This window comes from Convolutriloba macropyga, chromosome 13 (assembly GCF_964194025.1).
Source record: "Convolutriloba macropyga chromosome 13, txConMacr16.3, whole genome shotgun sequence".
Lineage (NCBI taxonomy): Eukaryota > Metazoa > Xenacoelomorpha > Acoela > Convolutidae > Convolutriloba > Convolutriloba macropyga.
Window position 1 is genome coordinate 20,141,185 of NC_134480.1, and position 21,536 is coordinate 20,162,720.

At 31.5% G+C, this 21,536-nt stretch overlaps 1 protein-coding gene across 1 annotated transcript in view; it reads left to right on the forward strand.

The window, feature by feature from the left end:
- The first annotated feature begins 4,298 nt into the window (after positions 1-4,298).
- The window catches only part of LOC142351533 (uncharacterized), a 42,747-nt gene continuing 25,509 nt past the window's right edge, over positions 4,299-21,536 (forward strand). Inside the window, exon 1 of the mRNA XM_075403604.1 lies at positions 4,299-4,925. Coding sequence (XP_075259719.1) covers positions 4,829-4,925 — 97 coding nt within the window. The 5' untranslated portion in view covers positions 4,299-4,828. The remainder of the gene's footprint in view (positions 4,926-21,536) is intronic.

Below are 21,536 nucleotides of genomic sequence, written 5' to 3' on the forward strand. Positions count from 1 at the left end.
GAAACAGGATCTAAAATTTGATGCCTCATCTGATTAAACATTGGTTTTTTTGTTCTTTTTTGAAAGCATTTTTACAGTCTTGACTCTAATTTTTTCGGCTAAAGTGGTTTCTATTAAATTTGTAAACTTAAATTGTGCGCTTGGAAGTTTTTTGGCCATCGGAAGCAGTTATTAGATTTCAGGATGTACGTTTGAGCTATTTTTGTCTCTTTGCAGTTTTAGACAGACGTTTTTTCCTGTCTTTTCTATAAATTTTCATTTTTTTTGAAAATGAGGTAGTGTCATAACGAAGTTACTTTGTTGAGCTAATTTGATGACCAATTCATTTGATTGGAAATAGTTTTCAGTTGTTTTTGATGAAACCAATCGATTCAATATAGACCAAATTTGGCGTATTTTGAAGTTTTCTGCTTATTTCTTCTATTTTAAATCATTTTTTGAAATCTTTTTGGTTTCAATTGTTTACAGTTTGCCTTAAAATTAATTTCACTGTATGTTTCTACAAAAGCAGGTTTTATCTGCAATAAATATGTTTTTTTTTTCATTTCACTTCTTTGTGTGTTTTTTGCGGATGAATAGGCGTGTCAGTTGTCTATGATTGATTAGACAAAGTATTTAAAAATTTTCCTAGAAAAATAATTTTGATCTCATAACTTCTACAGAATTTTCCCCAAAACAAGTTCAATCGGATCTTTTGATTGCTAAAAATACAGTAAAAAAGAGAGAATTTTTTTTGGCTTAGATGGAAATTGTTGGCTGAGTTTGAATATAAATTTGACTCCGAATAGGTTCCGCATATTCAAAAAATGACTTAAATACTTTAAAACTGATTTGAAGAACAAATTTCGAAGGGTGGTGAAAAATAGTGGTAAATTTATACCGTCTTTTGAAGCAGAGAACGAAAAATTTATGTGAAAAAAATTTTTGTACGCGAGACGCGAGAGTAATTTTTTGAACAATTGAGTCTTTTTCAAGCTTTTTTCAAAAAAATGGAGCCAATAATATGGGGCTTTTCAACAAATTTTATTTCTTTTTGAGCTATTTTAGCTGAATTTTACTTGTTGCGTTCTTTTAGTTTCTTCATGATAACTGCATTGCAACCCAACGCTTCTGGGCATTTTATATAGAAAGTCTTGGTGCCAATTTATTTGAATTTAATCTATTTCTGTATAACATGACAATTAAATTGAGATATTTAACAGATTTAATTTCCAACTTTTTAGTTTTTTTGCTATTTGTTTCCCAATTTAGAGATTTTTAAGAGCCAATATGCGTCGCTTAATTTTGAATGACAAATTGGTTGTCTCGATTGCACAAAAAAATGCTTCTCATTGATATGCGTACCCGTGATAAAAAAAGTGATAAATTTTTTAAAGCTTGTTTTAGGTTAACTTAATTTTTTGGCAGAATTTTCTTGTCTTTAGATTGTAATTTTATCATTTTCCATTCATTTTCTTCTGTCAATGAGTACTGTTTATTCAAGAGGTCAATTTTTTTGGTCAAACTGAATTCGATTTGTTTCTGGAATGGTCAAACTGAATTCGATTTGTTTCCGGAATGTTGCTGTGTTATTAAAATCGCTAAAATATAACACAAACAGGATGCAGAAAACAAGTGCCATTACGTGAAAAAAAACTAAGATCAATCTGCAGAACAAAGATGAGTACAGAAGACAAGTGGTTTTTTATGAATGTTTAATTTTTTTTGAGCTGTAAAAAAGTTGTTGTACTTTTTTTAGCCTGCGAGTGAAGTTTTTTGTTCACATGAGATTTATTTTGGAAGAATTTGTTTAGGAAAAATTACTTTCAAAGATGCTGTTTTGGTCTTTTGCCTCTCTACCTTCTTGGACCTCTTTTTAGTAGGTTTTCTTTTTTCAATTTTATCAAAACATATAGGGAGATATGTGGTTGCGTGTTGCGTTTTGTTTTTCTGGATCAAAAAATCTTTTAATTTGTTTGACTTTGTTTTTAAGTATTTCTTGTTAATGAAAAACAAGTAATTGTAAAACGTTTTTAAAATCATTTTCTGTGTTTTTCCCATTTTTTCATTATTTGCTTACGGTAATAAACTTAAGTTTTTTATTATTTAGGTTAAATCCTTTCAAAGAAAACTGTTTCGAAAGAAAACTGTTGGAGGCTAAATAGGGAATCTTTCTAGCGAACTAAATAATACAAATTACAAATGTTTTCAAGAAATTTTGTTGTTTTGTTTTTAAAAAAAGGTTTTTGTGTGTCTGTGTCAAGTAATGGCGGGTCAATAGCTGAGCATAAGTTGTAAATGATGTTCACAAAATTCTTTTTTGTGAACTAGTTTCATATCTCTCTGTGTAAGAGCCCTAAGTATTGTGGCATAAAAACAGCCGTGAGCATTGTGTCATAAAAATTTTCAAGTCAATTGACAGAGTAGGTTTTCGAACAGTTTTTTGGTTTATGAGAGCATCATTTCTTCAATTGCTGCTGATTTTTAACTTGGCTGTTTTCCTGTTTATTGTCTCCAGGAAAAGTTTTTAAAGTAATAGACACGTGTGCTTAAAAAATGCATAGCTGCGTTTATGTTAAATCCTCAGAAGGCAGCTAATGGTTTTTGAGAATTTTGTGCTGTTTTTCCATGATACATAAGGGACTTTGAGCTTAGTCCGCTTTTGTATTTATTTTGTTTGTTTTTTTTCTTAGTCTCATTGGTCACAAGTTTCAGTGGCTTTCTAATTAGGTTTGCTTAAAGTAGTTTATTGGTTTGAATTGAAGTAGAAGGTCTCCACGATTTTGACACTGCTTGTTTTCGAATTTTATTAGGGATTTTTTTTTAGTTTTATATCGTTGAATGGACTTTGTCACTGTTCTGTTCAGTCTCATTACTGACATCATTTGCTCAATTATGAGTCAAATTTGAATCTATATAAGTATTTTCATATTTAACGGTTTTCACGACCTTCATACTATTTGTTATTGACAAACTTTTGTCATTTTTTTTCGTTTTATCATTTGACTTAGTTAAAGATATGTTTCAATGAATCTCTCGGTAGGTAGAATGGCGATACATTTTTGGATTGTAAATTTTGTTCTATCAAGTAATCTTCTTAATTTTCCAGGTCTTTGAACGAGTTGTATTTATATATTTTTAATCGGTTCTATAATTATCTAACAAAAATCATAATTTCACAAGATTTGTGCTCGAAAAACAGTATAAGTTTTCGGATTTTGCCAGATTTTACTTGTATTCGTTGTTTTGTCTACTAATCTCAAAAATGACTGGTCTAAGTTGCTCACTTATGAAGCATAACTGAGTTCATTTAGTGTTTTGAATGTATGTTAATGATTTTGTGAGCTTTGACAACATTTGTTTAAAATTATTTTCGAATTTTTCATTAATGCCTGCTTTTGTTGTAAATTTTCTCATTGTCCGTTAATTGCTTCAATTAAATTTGATACACGATTTCACTTCGAAAAACGCTTTGATAGATGTTGAAGATTTGAAGTTTTAGATATGTGCTTCAATGACTTTGACGTCACTGGTTGACGATTAAAAATCGATTTTTGCCAACTGTATGTGTTTTCCGTTTAATTTGTCTTTCAGTCGTTCACTACAAAGTTGTTGCTTGCTGTCTTAACTTCCATTGTAAAGAAGTTTCGAGTTATCGGAACTAATGAATTTGACAATTCATTTTTCTAAAAAGGAAATGATTTTTTTGATAGCTACAGTCAGCCTCTCAAAGGCTAATATTTAAGCGGCATTTTTCGTAGTAAAGAAATAGAGGTATTTTGCGAGGAACTGATTTTTCTTAAAGCTTTTTTTTCTCTTTTTCCACTTGCTTTATCTCACCTTTTATTAAAGTATTGTTTGAGTTTTCCATGCCCTATTCAAGATGCTTCTAATGAGCCATTAGTTATAATTAGTTGAAAATGGCGAATTGAAGCAGATTTTTTTTATAAAATAGCTCAACCCACGGATTTTGAACGCATGCTTGAATAACTAAATTCACGATGGTCTGTAGGTAAAAAAGCAATCTTTACCCGAGTTCTCGAAATTCCTCACTTTTTATATTGATTCAACCGCACCAGTGATTTGAAAAATTGCCCTTTTGTCCCAGAGGGGCTGTATACTTCTAATAATGAAACCCATTTTTGTGGAAAATAACTTGTTTACTTTGTTATGATAATATTCTCTTCCCGACAATTCCCTTGGAGTGAAAAGTTATCTAATATAAACTATTTTCATACCTTTTGAATTTTTTTTACTGTATTGGTGCCGAATATCTTTCTTAACCATTGCTTTACCTATTGCGAAAAATTCCCAACTATATTAGCTCAACATTGGATAATATTTGCCTGAAAATCTCAATTTAAAATATCAGCTTATTCTGTCTTTCAGATTCCCAAAAATGTACAATGTTTTTAGTTTTTATTGACTAATATCTACCAATCACTATCAAGGTAATAAAGCAATTTCTCCTTAGCTTATCACTTTGACAGAGATTAAATTCTACAGCGCCTTATATTTCAGTGAAATTCAATTTCAGTTTTATCTCACTCGCCGTCGTTGGTCTAAAGAACAGATATTTTTGTGCAAAACCCTTTCCCCAGTTTTCAGTTTTGTGGACCCAATTAAAGATTAACGTTGGACAAAAAAACTTGCATAAATCAAGACATTTTATACGGCCCCGTTTCTTTTCAATTATCGTATCGAGTTTCAGTTCATTATAAGCTCGCGTTTCAGTTTGAAAGGGAAACGATTGAATAATTAATTTGATTGTTATTTATAAACAGTCTGAGAACTTTCCAAGTCTCAACACCAGTTTCGTAGTTTTTGCTCTTTCTCTCTCCAATACGAAATGAAAAGCTATCAGCAATCTGTTTCGTTCGCAGTTTTCACTTCAGCTGTTGTGCTGACCACGTTTTTCATCGCAGTTTGTCAGTCGATCAGCGACGGTAAGTCTGAAAACTTTAAAAATACACGTGTGTCTCGGCTAAAAGCTTTCATTTCTGGGACTTTTGTGGACGACAGTGACAACAGATTCAACTAGCTTAAAATTGCATTCACACACCTCCTGTACCACTTGTGTGTGTTTGTGTGTTTGTGTGTGTGTGTGTGTGTTTGGTGTGTGTGTGTGTGTGTGTGTGTGTGTGTGTGTTTGTGTGTTTGGTGTGTGTGTGTGTGTGTGTGTGTTTGTGTGTTTGGCGTGTGTGTGTAAGGGTGTGTGTGTGTGTGTGTTTGTGTGTTTGGCGTGTGTGTGTAAGGGTGTGTGTGTGTGTGTCTGTGTTTGGTGTGTGTGTTTGTGTGTGTGTGTTTGTGTGTTTGTATGTGTGTGTGTGTGGTGCGTTTATGTGTGTGATGTGTGGGTGTGCCTGTGTGTATGTTTATGGTGTGCGTGTGCTTGTGTGTGTTTGAATTTGTGTGCGTGTGAGTTTATGTGTGTGTGTGTGTGTTTGCGTGTCTGTATTGGTGTGGGCTATTACAGATTAGGCATGCTTTCTTTCATCTAGGTGTAATTGAGAGGTTGGTACGTTCTTGGCATTCTTAAGGTTTTGTGACAATCTGTGAAATTTGTGAAATATGCGATCACTTATTTTTTGGGGTTCAAGAAAAGTCAGATAGCTGGAAACTCTTTATCAGATGTTCAAGCAAGCTAAAAGTTTCTCATTCACTTGGAAGTTTTGAAAAATTACGCAGAAAAATAGCATTTCTCGACTTTATTTTTCAACAAAATGATGCTTCTGTGCATAAATTACAATTTTTTGTCAATTTCGTCATTGAATAGTAGCCGAAAGTACTCAAAAAGCAAATTTGCCATATCTGAACCAAATTGAAAAATCGGGTGTCATTTTGAAGTACCAATTACAAAAATAGACACTTCTCTGGGAAGTTTTGGAAGAAAAAGTGTTGGAAAATTGACTCAAATGTAGTAAAATTGCGTGTGAAAACTATACAAATCATCTAATTGATATTTAAAAAGCTAAAAAAACGTATTGAATTGTTACTAGAGAAATGATTTGAACTCTAAATGTTGTTTTATTTGATGTTTGTGGAGTTTTTTAAGAAAATTTTTCAGTACACAGTTGTTTGATATCATTAGTGTATCATGAATCAACTATTGCTTTGGCGACGTCTTTCATCACAGTATGTCAATTGGTCAGTGATGGTAAGTCGCAAAATTTCGAAATAAATTTGAACCTATGATATGAGTGTATAAAAAATATCCTTCATATTACATTTATTCAATCACGTCAAATTTAGACATAATTATCACATTTAGTTGGTTCTACTTGCGCTCACTCCAATTAGTACCCGTATGCTAATCGGATTAGTGGGCTCAATCCATTTTGTTGTACTAATACACGAGAGGAGAACTAATACACAGTTTTTCCATGCCTTTTTCTTTCCAGACTTTTGAGAAAATTCTACCGTATGCGAAAACTATGGATGTCATCCTCTGTAATGTGCTCGGGAAGTTTGATCAATGCTATTTGGGAGTAAATATTATCCATCCTTGTTTGAAAACCCACTTTGATCTTAAGGTGTTCACGTTAGTTTGAGGTTTGAAGTTATGCTGTCAAGTTAAAGCAAACATTCAAGTTTCGCATGTTTTCGGCCATTCAGTCAACTAAACTTGCGACCTGTGATTGAATTGTGAACGCTAATAAATTTGTACACAGTAAAACCATTAAAAATAACTGCAATTCCGTATAAGAAGTCAACTCTTCGGGTCATTTTTAGCTCTGTCTTAATCAGTCTCCCTGTTCATGTAAAATTTGACGAGAGGAAATCATATTCAAGCCTCATAGAAAATGCCTGTATATTTGGAATTTTATGTTCGGAATTTGGAATCATAATATTTGGAATTTTATGTTTTGGAATTTTATCTAGTGCGAGTGACCAATCAGATAGTGTTTACAGCTTAAACTCAAACGGGTCCAAATATGAAAAATTCAATAACAACAGTCTACATTTCAGTTTTTGACTATTATTTATTGAAATCTGATAATAGAGTATCCTGTTAAGAGTACCCATGAAATGGTCTTTTCATATTTATCAGCTCAACTATTCGCTCATAGGTTTTTTTTGCTTAACTGTGATATTAAAATGAAGTTATTGGCGTCAAGATAAACGTTCAAAATGTTTTAATGGTGATAGGACAATTTACCCAATGCCATTTACCCAATGCCATTTACCCAATGCCATTATACCCAACCTTCTATTTTACCCAATGCCAACTTTAATTTACCTAAGAATTCATTGGGTAAAATGGCATTGGGTAAAATGGAATTGGGTAAAATGGCATTGGGTAAAATGGAATTGGGTAAAATGGAATTGGGTAAAATGGCATTGGATAAATTGTCATGTAACCATTTTAAGTCTGGTATATTAGGTGACAATAAGTACCAATTAAACAATCAAAATCACTGTTCTCAGAGTAATTTGATCACTTATCCGAACGGGTGAAGACACTATCTCGTTGTGTGAGATAATGTAAAATTAATAGACACATCAGCACATATTTAACTTTTGTCCAAATTTACTGTGTCATTCAAGTTTTTGCCCTCCTACAATATTTCAATTTTGATGCTTTTTATCAACATTCTAGATTTGAATTAAAGTGAACTGTAATTAATAATTAAAATTTTTTAAACAAGTAAATATTTATCTAAAAAAGGTTAAATTTTTTTGCATCAAAAATTTTTTTTTAAAAACGTAATTTTCATATTGTCTTCATTAATTTGTCGTCATTAATAAATCATAGTCACATTAATTTAAGTTAATTATCAGTTATGTTGTCAATTAAGTGTTCAGTCAATTAAAAGAAGTGATTTAAAAGAAGATATACCTTAAAAGTTAAAAATAATTTTGGTCTTTTAGTAAAAAACTTTTTCCACTCGTTTTGAAAGGATGTTATGAATGAAAGAAACCACAAAAGCATTCCATTAGAACCTTCTTCAGAATTAACTTTAATTTAAAAGCATCCTAAAGGCACATATTATGAAGTTGTATTAAACTATAGAGGTCACCTTGACAAGACAAAAATGAGATCAACTAGAAAGAAACAACACTGTTATTTGTTCCAAACACAATGATACAGCAAAATAATCCACAAAGTCTCGGGGGATGAGAAAATATTTTGGATTTTAATGGACTAATATGAATTATCCGGTTGTCATATGTTATGGAAAAAGTATTTTTTGGTACAAACTATTATCATTTTGAAGTAAATAGGCGGTATTTTTCAGCCATCGAAAATAAACAATTGATGACAATGCGTAAGTTTTGGAGCAGAATTACATAGAATTAGTTTTCTACTTCCGTTGAACAATCTGGGATTTACAACTGCGGCCAGAAGTTAATCAAAATTGTAATATTTTTGCAAGAGTGAAAATAATCAAAATTTCATCTACACATCAAAGACAAGCCCCACCTGAAATCGTATTTTACGGCTCGAGGGTTTTTTGGAGTGGATTTCTTTTGATAAATATGAATGATAACATGAAATAATTTTTCTGGATGCTATATTAGCAAGGAATTTGAGTCAAAACTTATTAAAGAAATTGTTTTAAGGCGATGTTCTGATATTGCATATGTACAACATGCAAATGTACTTGTGTATGTACATAAGTTTTCAAAAAACACAGAGTTTTCTACTTTTTTGGACATCTAACAACCAAATTCAATCCGTCTGATCAAATTGTTTTAACAAATATAAAATATACGCGATTACGTCTCATTTCAATTTTTTATGTTTCTTTTTCAAGAAAGTCCGTTCAATTAATTTAAATCAATTGCAAAAAAATTGGAATCTTTCCGTCACTGGAGTTTGATCAGTAGAAATAGTAACCCACCTAAACACTCTGGATCTTGATTTTACTGTCATTTGTATCCCCATGAAAGTCCCACATTACGAAAAAAATGCAAGTTTGAACTATCTTTTCTGTGTAAGTGTGAAAAACGAGAGTCAAATATGTCTTTTAAGTTCAAATTTTTACGATCTTTTATATTTGAGCAAATTTTACTTGTTGAGAACAAATCCCACTGTACGTAGTTCTTTGATGCTATGCAACATACAAGATTTAAAATTTCTTCAATAAAAAATTGTAAAATCAAAAAAATACTTTTTCGTTTACAATTATCCGGCAATAACACTTTTTTCAACATTCATAAAAAATAATATAGACTCTTGTTTTGGATGTTTAATTTGTAGGTCATTTATTTGTTGATTCTACCGGTTTAGATCATCTAACTTTGTAATTTCATATGCAAATTGCAGAAAAAGTCAATTTTGTTATCAAATGACAATAAACTGAATGAAAACCGTTTTTGGTTTTTCCGGCATTATTTTTCGTTGCGTGCGTAGCAAACTAGGTGCACTGTGCAAAACCAAGCTGAAATATTTTTTTTATTCGAGTGGGGTGTAAGAATACGACTTAGTTAGACTGGTTCTCGCATTACGTAGCTAGATTTTTTGTGTTTCGATTTTTTATTTTAATTTTAAATAAGTGGATTAAAATCATGCTGCGGAACTCCATTGACAATAGTGCAATCCACTCTTTGGAAGCTAGCAAAGTAAATTATATAATTACATAGTTGAAGAGGCAGATAGTTCTTTAGTTTTTTTCCTAATGGCCACACTGAATTAGACGTCTTTCCTCACATTCTAGTGAAAAATTTAGCATTTAATTACTATTGAAATATCTTTAATGGATAAAGTGACTAAGACGTGCTCTTATGATTGAGAGCAATACTGATTTATTGCTTTAGAAGCGATAGAAAAATAATTTGGCTAAAATTTAAGACTGAAACAATTTTATCAGTTTTATTGAAAAACATATTGGTCTACAAAGCGGAAGAAATTTCGTTTGAGTAGCGATATTTATTAAATATTAAGTTTTTACGTTTTTACGCGCTAATTTATTTGTATATATAAATACTGGTAATAATCATTTTGCGAAAGGTTTTTACAATGATTCCAAGGAATTGTTACTTTTTTAAAAAAAAAACTTAAATGTTCATGTGTCTTCTGATAATAGGTATCAAGGAAAATATTCCGAAGAAAAATTTACTGAATTGAGGTCTCCGTCGTTTTTCATTGGGCAGAGCTTCTAACGAAAATTTTTTAATTATTTGTATTGGGAAAAGTAAACATCAGCAAATGAAAAAACGATAAAAATTACCGCTAATTTTATCCCGCTAATTTTATTGATTCCCTGAAAAGGACACCAAATCGCACAAAAGTTCTATCATAGTTCTCAGTTCTCCCCAATTGTTAAATATTCTGAACTCTTTTTTAATCAGTGATGCAATTGCAAAAAATTTCTTGACGTTTTCAAATAACCTTTTGACAGTTCGAGAAATCTAAGATTTTTAATTTAACTTATTAATTTATTATGAACACAAATCATGAGAACGGAAAAGGAGGCCATTCTTGGTCATTAAAAACTATTAAAAAGTTATAAAACGTAATAAATGTAATATTTTTACTGATTGGCATAAACTTTCTCATTACTGAACTACTTTTGTCCTGTTTCAGGTCAGATTTCGTTAAAAAAACAGTTTGATGTCACTTCATACAAAATATTCATGGTTCTTACGTCAATCAATTCAATCAAAACGCATCAGCATTTCTTATGTTTGTTTCATCAGTTTAATAGGAGGCAAAATGTTCAAAGTCATGCTAAAACTTTTTATGACGTCACAAAGAGAGGTCCGCAAAACTTTTAACATTCTGATTCTTCCTAAATTCATTAAATTACGGCTTTTATTATAGCTATAGATTGCGAGGCTTATAATTCTCATATTGATACTTAGTTGCTGTTGAGATTACAAAATTTTAACCACCTTTTCTTGGTTAAAAAGGAAATATATAAAAGAAAAATTGTAGGCTTTTCAAAATATGCTATTATAGGGCTTTGAATTGCTCGGTTTATAAAACTGGGTTTTCAGCGGTTAATGGTCCCTAAATTTCAGCTACCAAATTACTGTAAAATGCCATAGTAGGAGGCAATACAATCATGGGTATGACAGCAATAACCCCAAAATGAGAAAAAAGAGCTTCGTGAAATACAATTGGGTTGTTTGCGTTTTCCGCAGCTCTCAAATTTTGGGGTGTTTCTGATTATACTCTTGAACGTACTAGGGGTAGTTTTAGGGATGAAACTCCTGGCCAATTATAATTAACGGTATCACACACATATATTCTAGATGTATCAAAATGCATGTCATTTTCTTAAGGACCGGAAAATGTACATGCGCATTCTAACAGAAGAATGCCTACATACCAGAAATCAAAAACTATTGACCAAGAGCAATGTTGTGCCACAGGCACGTCCAATAATAAAAACTGGAAACTTTGTTCAAAACAAGAGATAATGTTGATTTTTCTCGTGCACAGAAATGGCTCAATTTTTCACGGTATTAAACGATGACTTTTGACGCAATTCTCAACTGTTGCCAAGGCGAAACAGTGTGCAAAGGATAGCCCAGGTATAATGAACTATAATGACATTTCGGATCTGTTCTGATCAACCCTCTCGATGTTTTTCATGTCACCACCTACAAATTATGTGTTGTTATATAGGGCGCTGCTATGCAACAAAAAACGTGCGGATTGAGGGCGTAAAAGTCACATACCCATTTAGCTGGGTAAACAGAATTGTTTATACCAAGTTTAAGTAGGTATTACACCTGTGAAGTCAGTGACAAAATGGATACGCTTGGATATCTGATGTTCAATTGCAGCACCACCCATGATGAATTCCGCGACCCAAAACAGGTATTGGCCAGACCGACATGGGTCGCGGACAGGGACCAAACCCACAAACGTGTAAAATCATCCAACAGAATTATAATTCGTTCATTTAAATTTTCTGAATGAGAAATGAAAATGAGATTTAAGAATATAATTTAATGAAAAAAACAGCCGATTTAAAGAACAATGCGAATTTCAAAAAATGGGAGGAAATCAAACAAGTTGTTGTTTTTTGTTTTTGCTACGCCCGCAGAAGAAATTTTTTGGAAATTATAAAAGAATTGGTTCAACAAATTCAACATATAGTAGTCTTTATTGCGTTGAAGTCTGAAACTGTCAGACCTTTAGGATTTTTTTTCTAGTTTTGAACCCTTTTTTTTGCCTAGAAGCAACAAAGCTTATTCAAAAATAGTGGTTTTCATTAAATGGAGACCAGCTTCGATTTGGATGAAATTGTTTATATATGGTGATACTAAAACACCAAGAGCTTTTAGTGTAGCTTCTCTAGATAAAAATTTAATCGTACAAATTTTGAAATTCACATCACATTAGTGAAAAAAATTGAAAATTGGGTTTTTGTCAAAACAAGGAAACTTTCAAAACTGACAAAACTCAAATTCTAATTTTTGATTTAAAAAGAATCAAATAGTTGATATTTTTAAATTAAAAGTGTCTGTGTTTTGCTAATTAAACAAAAACATAAACAATGAGTGTAATTTTTTTAAGGAAAATTACATAACAGTTTGCCTTTTTTGTCAGCTAAGAAAACGCAATGAAATGTTAAAAATTTGTTTTTAAAATGGATGAAAAAAGTCAACTAGTTTGAAGCTTTTGTGCTGTTTATTTTTGCTAAATAATTGCAGGTCAACAAAAAAAAGCAATGAAATGTTAAAAATTTAATTTTAAAATGGATGAAAAAAATCAACTACTAGTTTGAAGCTTTTGTGCTGTGTAATTTTTGTAAATAAGTGCGGGTCAACAAAAAAAATCTATTAACATTATAGAATAAGAGTACTTTTAAACTTATAACTTTTGTACGTTTATAGTAGGGTCAAAAAAGCTTTCAAAAAATTTCAGATCAATCGGTTGAATAATAGCTCATTTTCACAGCAGTCAAATGTACTTTTATAAATTCTACAGTTGTAAAACATCCCACTTAGTGAAAATTAACTGAAGGCGGAACTCCCCGACAAATATTATTTGAAATATTTGGCATCCAAAAATTTCAGAAGTGAACTTCAAAACAGAACTTGAAATGACTATCAAGGTTCCGGTGATCGCATTTAAGAAAACATATAATACCATACAATACAAGCTTTTATGATAAAATCAAATTCATCGCTAGCAGCAGTATGCTTGGACAGAGGTAAAATTTTACATGCCGTCTTTATCTTTATGACCCTGCAAAAGTTCTCCACTCTGGATTTGAGTTCATATCATGGCACCATTTTTGTTTCAGCGCAAACGAAGGTTGAGGAGTATAGATTTTTTTTTTCGTTTCCTTTTTGGTTTTATTGCAAATAGTGTACCGTTAAAAATTATAATTGTCCTCTCGTTTCAACCTATATGGATGATGTACTCGGAAATTGCATATATTAAGTAAACTAAAATTTTTACCTGCTAAAAGCATAAGAAATGACAATCAGAACAGGGTGAAATTCAAAAAATATAGAATGCAATATTGAGTGTAGCAAAACTAATGTAGACGAAATTTAATTTTTGTTAAATCTCAGTTCATGAAAACGACCCCAGTTTTCTCTGTTTTTTGATGGAAAAGTTTACTTAGTGTTTTCAGGATACTCGACACCAAACTTAAGACAACAGAGAAGCTTATTTTGCTATTCAACAAAAAACTCACACAAAAATGTTGTGATAATTTTTATTGCAACGCTATGTTTTATCATGTATGTTGGTAAAAGTTAAAAAAAGATTGTCAGAAAGAGTTGATAGAAGTTTGAAAAAATGAAGGTTGAGGTTTCTTTGGTTGAAGAATTATCCTAAACAGTCGCTAATTACAAGCTTTAATTTTCGGACGTTTTTTCTCACTGTAAGCAAGTAAAAGTTTGTAGAAAGTTTGTAATAGGCAAAAAGACGCAAAACGGCAGCTTTCAACCTTTTATGCTTTTTGCATGTATTATGTGCACCTTCTCCAGCTAATTTTGGTACTTAACCCCATGATGTCTTTTTGGCTGCTGTTTGAATTTCTACCGGTAACATTGCCCGATTTTCAGGTTTAATTTAAGATTCTCTTCAAATGGATTATATTAAAAAGGAATCTTTTTTACTTTTTTATCCCCGATGAATTCAGAGCAATGGGATGCATTTTTTGAAAAAAAATTATAATCCTCAGTGTTCGAAGTTTTGATCATCTGAGGTTAATAAGACTCGGTAGGGATTACTAACTCAAACAACGTTGATTCTTTGAGGACGAATAACTCAATGAAGATAATTGACTACGGAGGATAATTTTTATTATTTGAAAAATACAGATGCATTGACAAAAGAATGAAGTTTAGGACTTAAAAAACGACGAATAAAACAAAAGTTCTATTAAATTTTGCTAGAAGATGATGTCGAAGCAGTTAAAAACATAACGTATTCGCTGAAAAAAAGATATGTTCCTAAGTGAATTCTTCTTAAACGCCAATAATGAGCCATTTGATCTTTCCATAATATGGCAAGACAAGAAAAAGAATCTTAAAGACGGGAAATTGCGCAAAAATTTATGGTGAAAACTTGTTCTTTTAATGGAGAAAAACCGTTATTTTGATCTGAAATCCATAATAAAAATCAAAGTTTTTATCAATTAGAAAGACGATGCAATTTGTTTTTACTGACTTTAAGCTACAAGTTGACCAATTTGAAGTGTTCGTTTATTTAATTCACGTACGAAAACGAAGAATGCGAAAAAATTTGGAAAAAACATCGAGTGCTTTTAATCCGAATAGCTTCGGGGGTTTAATAAACAACGATTAGACCAAAAGTGGCTTCGTTTTTGCCTTTCATCCATTTGGAACCCGTATACGTTCATTATATTCAGTATATGGACAACTTGACAATTGAAGTCGATATATCAGAAACAAATGCGTTTTGCATAATTATCGAGTAAAATTAGCAAGAAAATTTTAGCAAATAAGCAGAAGTTTTAATTCAAGATCATTTTGAAACGATGTATAGATAAAACTAGGCTTCATGGAATGTTAGAATAATATTGTTATTTGTTTTTAGGTGAGTTAACCTGGCAAATTTAAACATAAGGACTAAAAATTTGATTTCGACTCATTTTTGATGAAAAAAGAGCTGAAATTTTTTTAAAAATTGGCAAGAGTTTTAGCCAAACATTGGATCAAACAGTTTAACAAAGTTTTTTTGTATTTAGAGGTAAAACCAACAAGACAATTTCTACAAACTTTAGCATATTTTTAATTGACAAAAAAATTGCGTAAAAATTTTAACAACAACGAAAATCAGTTAAATATTCACAAAGTTTTAAACGTCAATTACTCCGTGGAAGACACAAAACTCAAAAAAATCTATTTAGGTATATAATCTACGCTGGAAACATTTTTGCCAGATTTTATTGAAGGAATTAAATGCAGCGAGATGTTTGCATTCATTGATAAAACTGACGGTTACAGAGTTATTGTAAAGCTTGAAATTTTGTGCTCCTTGGTGTCCGTAATGGCTGTTCTCAACTCTCAACTAATCTTTCTATTTTTTTCGGCGTAACTATGAACTTGAAGTTCTATCAGAGCACGATTGAACACTGTTGCTGGCAAAATAGGTGGCCTTGTTGAATTATATATAAAGTTTTTATGAGAAGAACAAAAAGTACTTTTTTTTGGTAGATTTTGGTCTATTGTAAGTGACTTCATTTTTACCCTATGTTTTTTTATTAAATTTTAGTTCTGATTATTGCTTAGCTTTTTAAATCTTGGGAGCAAATCATCACGTATTTGCTTCAAAAGTTTTTTCTTCTTTGATTTTTGAAAATGAAAAATTGCTCCAATCTATCGGCATTCAGAGAATGCAAACTGTTTTCAAAACGTGTAAAAAAATTTATGAAAATTTATGAGTTACATGAATGAAAATGGCTGAATGAATGAAAAGTTAAAAGAATGAAAAGTTTTTCAACTAATGGTGTAGTAATTACCTGATAATAAACCCGAGTGTGTTAAAAACCTCAGCAGAAATGTTAATGGAACTATCTTATGATTTACAGAGTAGCTTTGAGGATTAAGTGTATTTTAGGACTAGAATTTTTCAAACTACAAAAAGTTTTACCGCGGTCAAACGTTTCAGCGGCCCCTTCTGTGGGTATCCAGCGATCTTTATTCTTATGCCCCTTGAGAAAACAGCGAGTTTAATTTTTGTTTAAATTGTGGAAAACCTGAGTATTTTGTCTATCTATCTATAATGGCTCGTCTTCAAGGCTTGAGGAGAATTACCTTTTCATTGCTTCTTTTTGAAGCATGTTTTGTTAAAGAACAATCGAAATGCAAAGAAAATTGAGCCTTTAATGCATGCCTGATTCCCACTTAATCCATTAAATGATCCTGATTCCCACTTAATCCATTAAATGATCAGCTTAGAAATTCAACCAATGACTTTTTAGATTGAACATAACTGCACCCAATCAGGAATAGAACCTCTCTCAACATATAAACCCTATTCTTTGACTTAATTAACAACTATCGCGCCTTGTTTATATTTCCGACCTTTTCATATTTGACCTTAAACTCCATCGTGAAGTTGCAGACTTCTATCAGAAATGAGCTTTAACTTCAACATCAATTTAAAAAGACTTTAGTATTGTAAAAGTGAGAAATATTAGACAAAAAGTGTGTTCTCAGAAAGTATTGGCAAGCTTTGAAGTTGCTTTTGATAATGATCGGCTTGCTGAGTTTTAATTTTGAACATCAAAGAACAAGTTTTTACACAATTGCGGCAGAATCAATGCTAAAAAGGGTGCTAAGGGCGCCTGCGCTTGGAGATGAGTAAAATTTTCCAAAAGCTTTTTTTTTCATTTTACGCAGAGAGAAGTAAAAGTCATACTTAGCAATAAATTTTGGAACTGAGACGCATAAAGATGAGATGAATCTTCTCGCATTCCTAAAATTTCCATGGCTAAGAAATTGCTTGATCCTATTTAAAATCCCGTCTGCTTTTCATAAAAAATGGCCTGTTTTCAGCTACCATATTATTAGTTCCCCAACATTTCGGACAGTTTTTTTCATCGCTCTTTTTTACTGGCTACGCAACGACCAATATTCAAAAATTAAAATCTCAAATAACTTGATCATTGAGCAAATTTAATTTGCATTATTTGCATTTTCATTTCTGTTTATATCTCCTGTACCAACTTAGCGTCATATTCCTTTTGAAATGTTGAATTAATAATCATTTCTAAAAATGCATCTTATAATTTAAATGGTGGAAAATTCGGTTTGTAATCTCCTGCAAATGAACTGCATTCAATGTATTTTGTAAGTTTTCCAAATTAAATCATGGATTGGATTCAGTTTTGTCGGATTGAAAGTCTCTCTCTCTCTCTCTCTCAAACCAAGACATGAGGTATATGCACTAAATACTGAAGATTTGAAAAAAAAAATTTTCATCAACAAAATGTACACTCCTGACTGTAAGTTTTAAACTGACATGATAGCTCAGCTCAAGAGGGCACAGTATGACAGTCGTAGTGTGAATCAGTCGGCTCAGGGGAGACCACAGGATGGAAATCAATTAAGGGATTGTGAGGTCACAACTCATGAAGTTCCCATCTTTATTCTCGGTAGACTAATATTGGCATAGAATAAACATAGCGAAAAAAAACAATTTTTAGCTAAAAGAAAATAATTTCACTTATGAGAATATTTTGTTTTCATTTTTTCTTTACGCAACAATTTCGTTCGCTTTCAGATAAACTATGTTATTGGTGTTTCAAGAACACAAAAAAAAATTTCTCTTTATAGAACTTTATATTGAACATTGTTGGAACAGCAAACGCAAGAAAAAATGTTGAACAATTTTCTTGTATTTCTGTCATCTGTAACTTTCTCTTTGTTATTTTTTTCGATTCGAGAAAAAAGGATGAGCCTTGAAAGATAAAGAAAAATGTTGTTAACTGATGAACATTTCAAAAACCCCTTCCAAGTTTCTACTTCAAACAAAAACGTTCTCAACGAACTGTTTGATACCATTTTGAGCAAAGTTGCAATCACCACAAATGGGTTGGAGAAAGCATTTCAAGCAGTAGATAAAGAAGAAACCACGGAAAAAGAAAAAAGAGATTAATTCAATTTCTGTTATTGTCGCTACTGAAATTGGATTTAACTGCTGTGATAAAGAGTGATTTTCGTCGGATATAACGATAGTTATCTTGGTTAATCAGTTACTATAAACACAAAAAAATAGATAATGGTGAAAGTCAAAAACCCAGAGAAAAAACACTTGAAAAAAATTACATTATCGATGGCCTGTAATAAGCGGGCCAAAAAACAATGTTTTTTTATTCAAAAAAGCTTACGAAGAGATTTAAGATGACAAATGTGTATTCTGAGAGGCAAGAACTGTTAGTGAAAATATGAAAAATCAAAGAATAAAAAATTTAACGTACTTTGTTTCAAAAAATTAGAAAAAATAAATTAACATTGATACCAGCTGACACAAATAGTCACCAAAGCTGCACAAAATACTAACAATTTTGGAGCCAATTTTATTCCGTACATTAAAACGACACGAATCAAAAATTTCAGTTCAATCTAAGATTCCAGTAAATCCTTAAAATTTTTAAATTGCTCTTCTACTTATAAATGCTATAAGACACCGTAGTTAGAAAACTTAAGCGTAAGCGTTACAACTACAAAAAAACAATGAAAAGACAGCTTTTGAATAAAAGAATTTGCAAATATATAAATTTTACACACTTTTCTCATTTATTTTCAAAAAAAAAATAAATACTGCATGTGCAAAAACGCAATACGTTTTTACAACGCTATTCGTTTTTCATAATGAGTCTTATTTCAATTTTTCTGTACTTTTTTAACAAAAAATTATTTATCAATTTGCTTTTTTCCTAGATGATTAATGATCCTTCGATATTTTGGTATTAATTTACGCTTATCATGTAAATATTGTACCCCTTTTATTGCTACTCCAAATTTTTGCATTCATTTCAAGTTAATCAGGAAACAATTTGAACCCATCTTAATCTATAATTTGTGTCAAAATTTCATCAACTTTTGACTTGCTTGGTCAAAAGGGTTTGCGCATAATTTTTCAATTTATCAGAGGATTTCAACTAAAATTGAATCTCGATAAGTTTTCTAGATCTGCGATGTAAAATTTTCAGCACAGACATGACAAATTAAAGGTTTTTTAAGTTGCTTCTACAGAGTTTCAATCCATAGAAATGTTATGTTTCCTTCAGCATCTTCGCGTTTTGTCTCGCTTTTATTTACTTATCGACTGGAAAGAGGGTACCTCAAGACCAGTCACCAAAAGTGACGTTTGGAATCACAATTAAATAGATTTGAGAACAATCGGTTGTTTTTATTTTCGTGTAGGTTGCTAACAATGTTGTTGAGTTTGAAATGACTTGGATGCTAAAGGTTTTCGCATAATTGAATCAAGTTAACTCCCAATAATGATCGAACAGAAAATAAAATAAACAATTATTCTTTTTCATTTCGCCCTTCAACACATATTTGAATTGATAGAGAAGGAACGAAATTTTACGTGCAAATTATTAAATTCAATATTGTTATACAAAAATTTTAACTCAATTTTGCAGGTTGTTAATGGTCTACATTATAAAGGGTTTTCATCCATTTTGTCATCGGACATGAAAATGAGAGTTCAAATCTTCTAATTCCTCATCATGTGTTCAGATAGCATTTTTTGTATGCTTTTTCCTTCAAGGTGAACAATCCTTTAAGAGGAGCTGATTTTATTGCCCTATTGAAAAATAGCCCGTTTTAATTTTAGGTTTGAGCTTTGAGGTTTTCATTGCAATAATATGTCCTATTATATTGAGTGTCGTTCATTTTTGAGAGAAAAGGTTTCATATTTGTCCAACACTAAGCTTTCTTAACCACTATATATTCGAGCGTAGTAGCGGATAATTCTCAGTTTGATCAAGCATATTTTTGTTTGTTCAGGAAATTGTTAATAAAATCAATAAATTGGAAAAATTCACCTTCTGTTAAAAAAAATATGGAGTGAATCGATTTTGCAATAAGAAATTCCTTTTTTTCTTAGCCTCTGCATTTGATAATTTTAACATGTTTACTGTCAACTGATAAATTCGATAAATGGCATGCTAAAAATGGTATAACTAGTTAATTTAGCTTGATAAATCTCTTCGCGCTCAAAGTGCAAAATGAGTTCAGACTGCTCACTGCCCTGTTTGAAAACGTGAAAAGAAATATCCGAACACATAATTCGCTTTAGAAATTTTCAGAACAAGAAACAAAGTTTGAAAAAACTGTGACGCCCTGTCTAATTTTTTACTTCAATTTTGAGTTCAAGGAAATGTAAGTGTTGGAATCGTTGAAGAAACAATGAACCAGGGTAAATCAGAACTGAATCATTAGATTTTCAGTCGGTATCTGTACAATGCCCAGACTAAACCAAAATTACCAATAACAGTAATATCTAATCACTTAACACTAAAGCTTCCTTCCAGACTCGAATTTCTACCCAATAAAAATGAATCCAAAGAGGGTACTCAGATGGCTACTAAGTGAAAATTCTTACATTATTTTGGGGGCACTGGGATGAAAGCGGCTTAAGTGTGGGGTTAGTGGGATAAAAACTATATATAAATAATAATGATCCAAAAAATTGTTATTTTGGAACAAGTGTACAGATAAACAACAAATTCGAGATGTCACCAAAAAGGCCTTAGCCTGTCCATAGGGTGGTTCCTCTATTAAACTTGCAGAATAAAAAAGTTACCTTACGCTACTGATAAAAATACCAAAGCTGTCCCGTCAACGTTTCGTTTCACTGTATGTATTTGTCACGTAGGTTATGTAGGTTATTTAATAGAACAGATTCGTTTACTTCTAAAATTTCTCTTACAATGTGTTTGTCTTGAGTAACCAGAATATTAAACAATTTTCTTGTTCGGTACATGAGAGCTTTTTTTCTTTTGGCATGTCGTCAAACTCAAGGTTTTTACGGTTTTAAAACGCTTCTCATAGGATTGAGTATTGTGGATTTCTTCAACGCTGAAAAGTTATGATCCAAAGCCTCAATCAAAGTTTGGTCTTGAACTCTTACTCATCAATTTTAACAACTCGTACAGATGTTATTCCATAAGTGTCAGTAATTTAGATTTCCCTTTGACCTGGTGGAGGCTTTTTAGGTTTTTTAGTGCAAAAATTATCCTGATTATGTGGGTTTGTGACCAGTTGAGTTGTTTAAGCTATGTTTTGTTTGCACAATCATAAATTAATACACCATACTGCAAAAATGGTTGGACATTGAGTTTGTAAAGTTAATCGAATTATCTTTTATGAATCTTTTTTTGTTTCGGTAGAAACAACAGAATTTTTTCAAATTTGCTCTTGATTTCTCGTATGTGCCCTTTAAAGCTCATTTTTTCTTCAATGTGTAAACCAAGGTTTGTCGCACTCTTCTTGCCATACAAAGCTATTTCTTGTATTTTTAATGTATTCGCTATTTCTCTCTTTGCAAAACATGTCTTGTTGTTTTGTGAAACTTATTTATTTCTGTCAAACCAACCGCAAAACCTACCAATATCGTTGAGCAAGTCGTCGCTTTTATGTATTGTGGAAGAGAA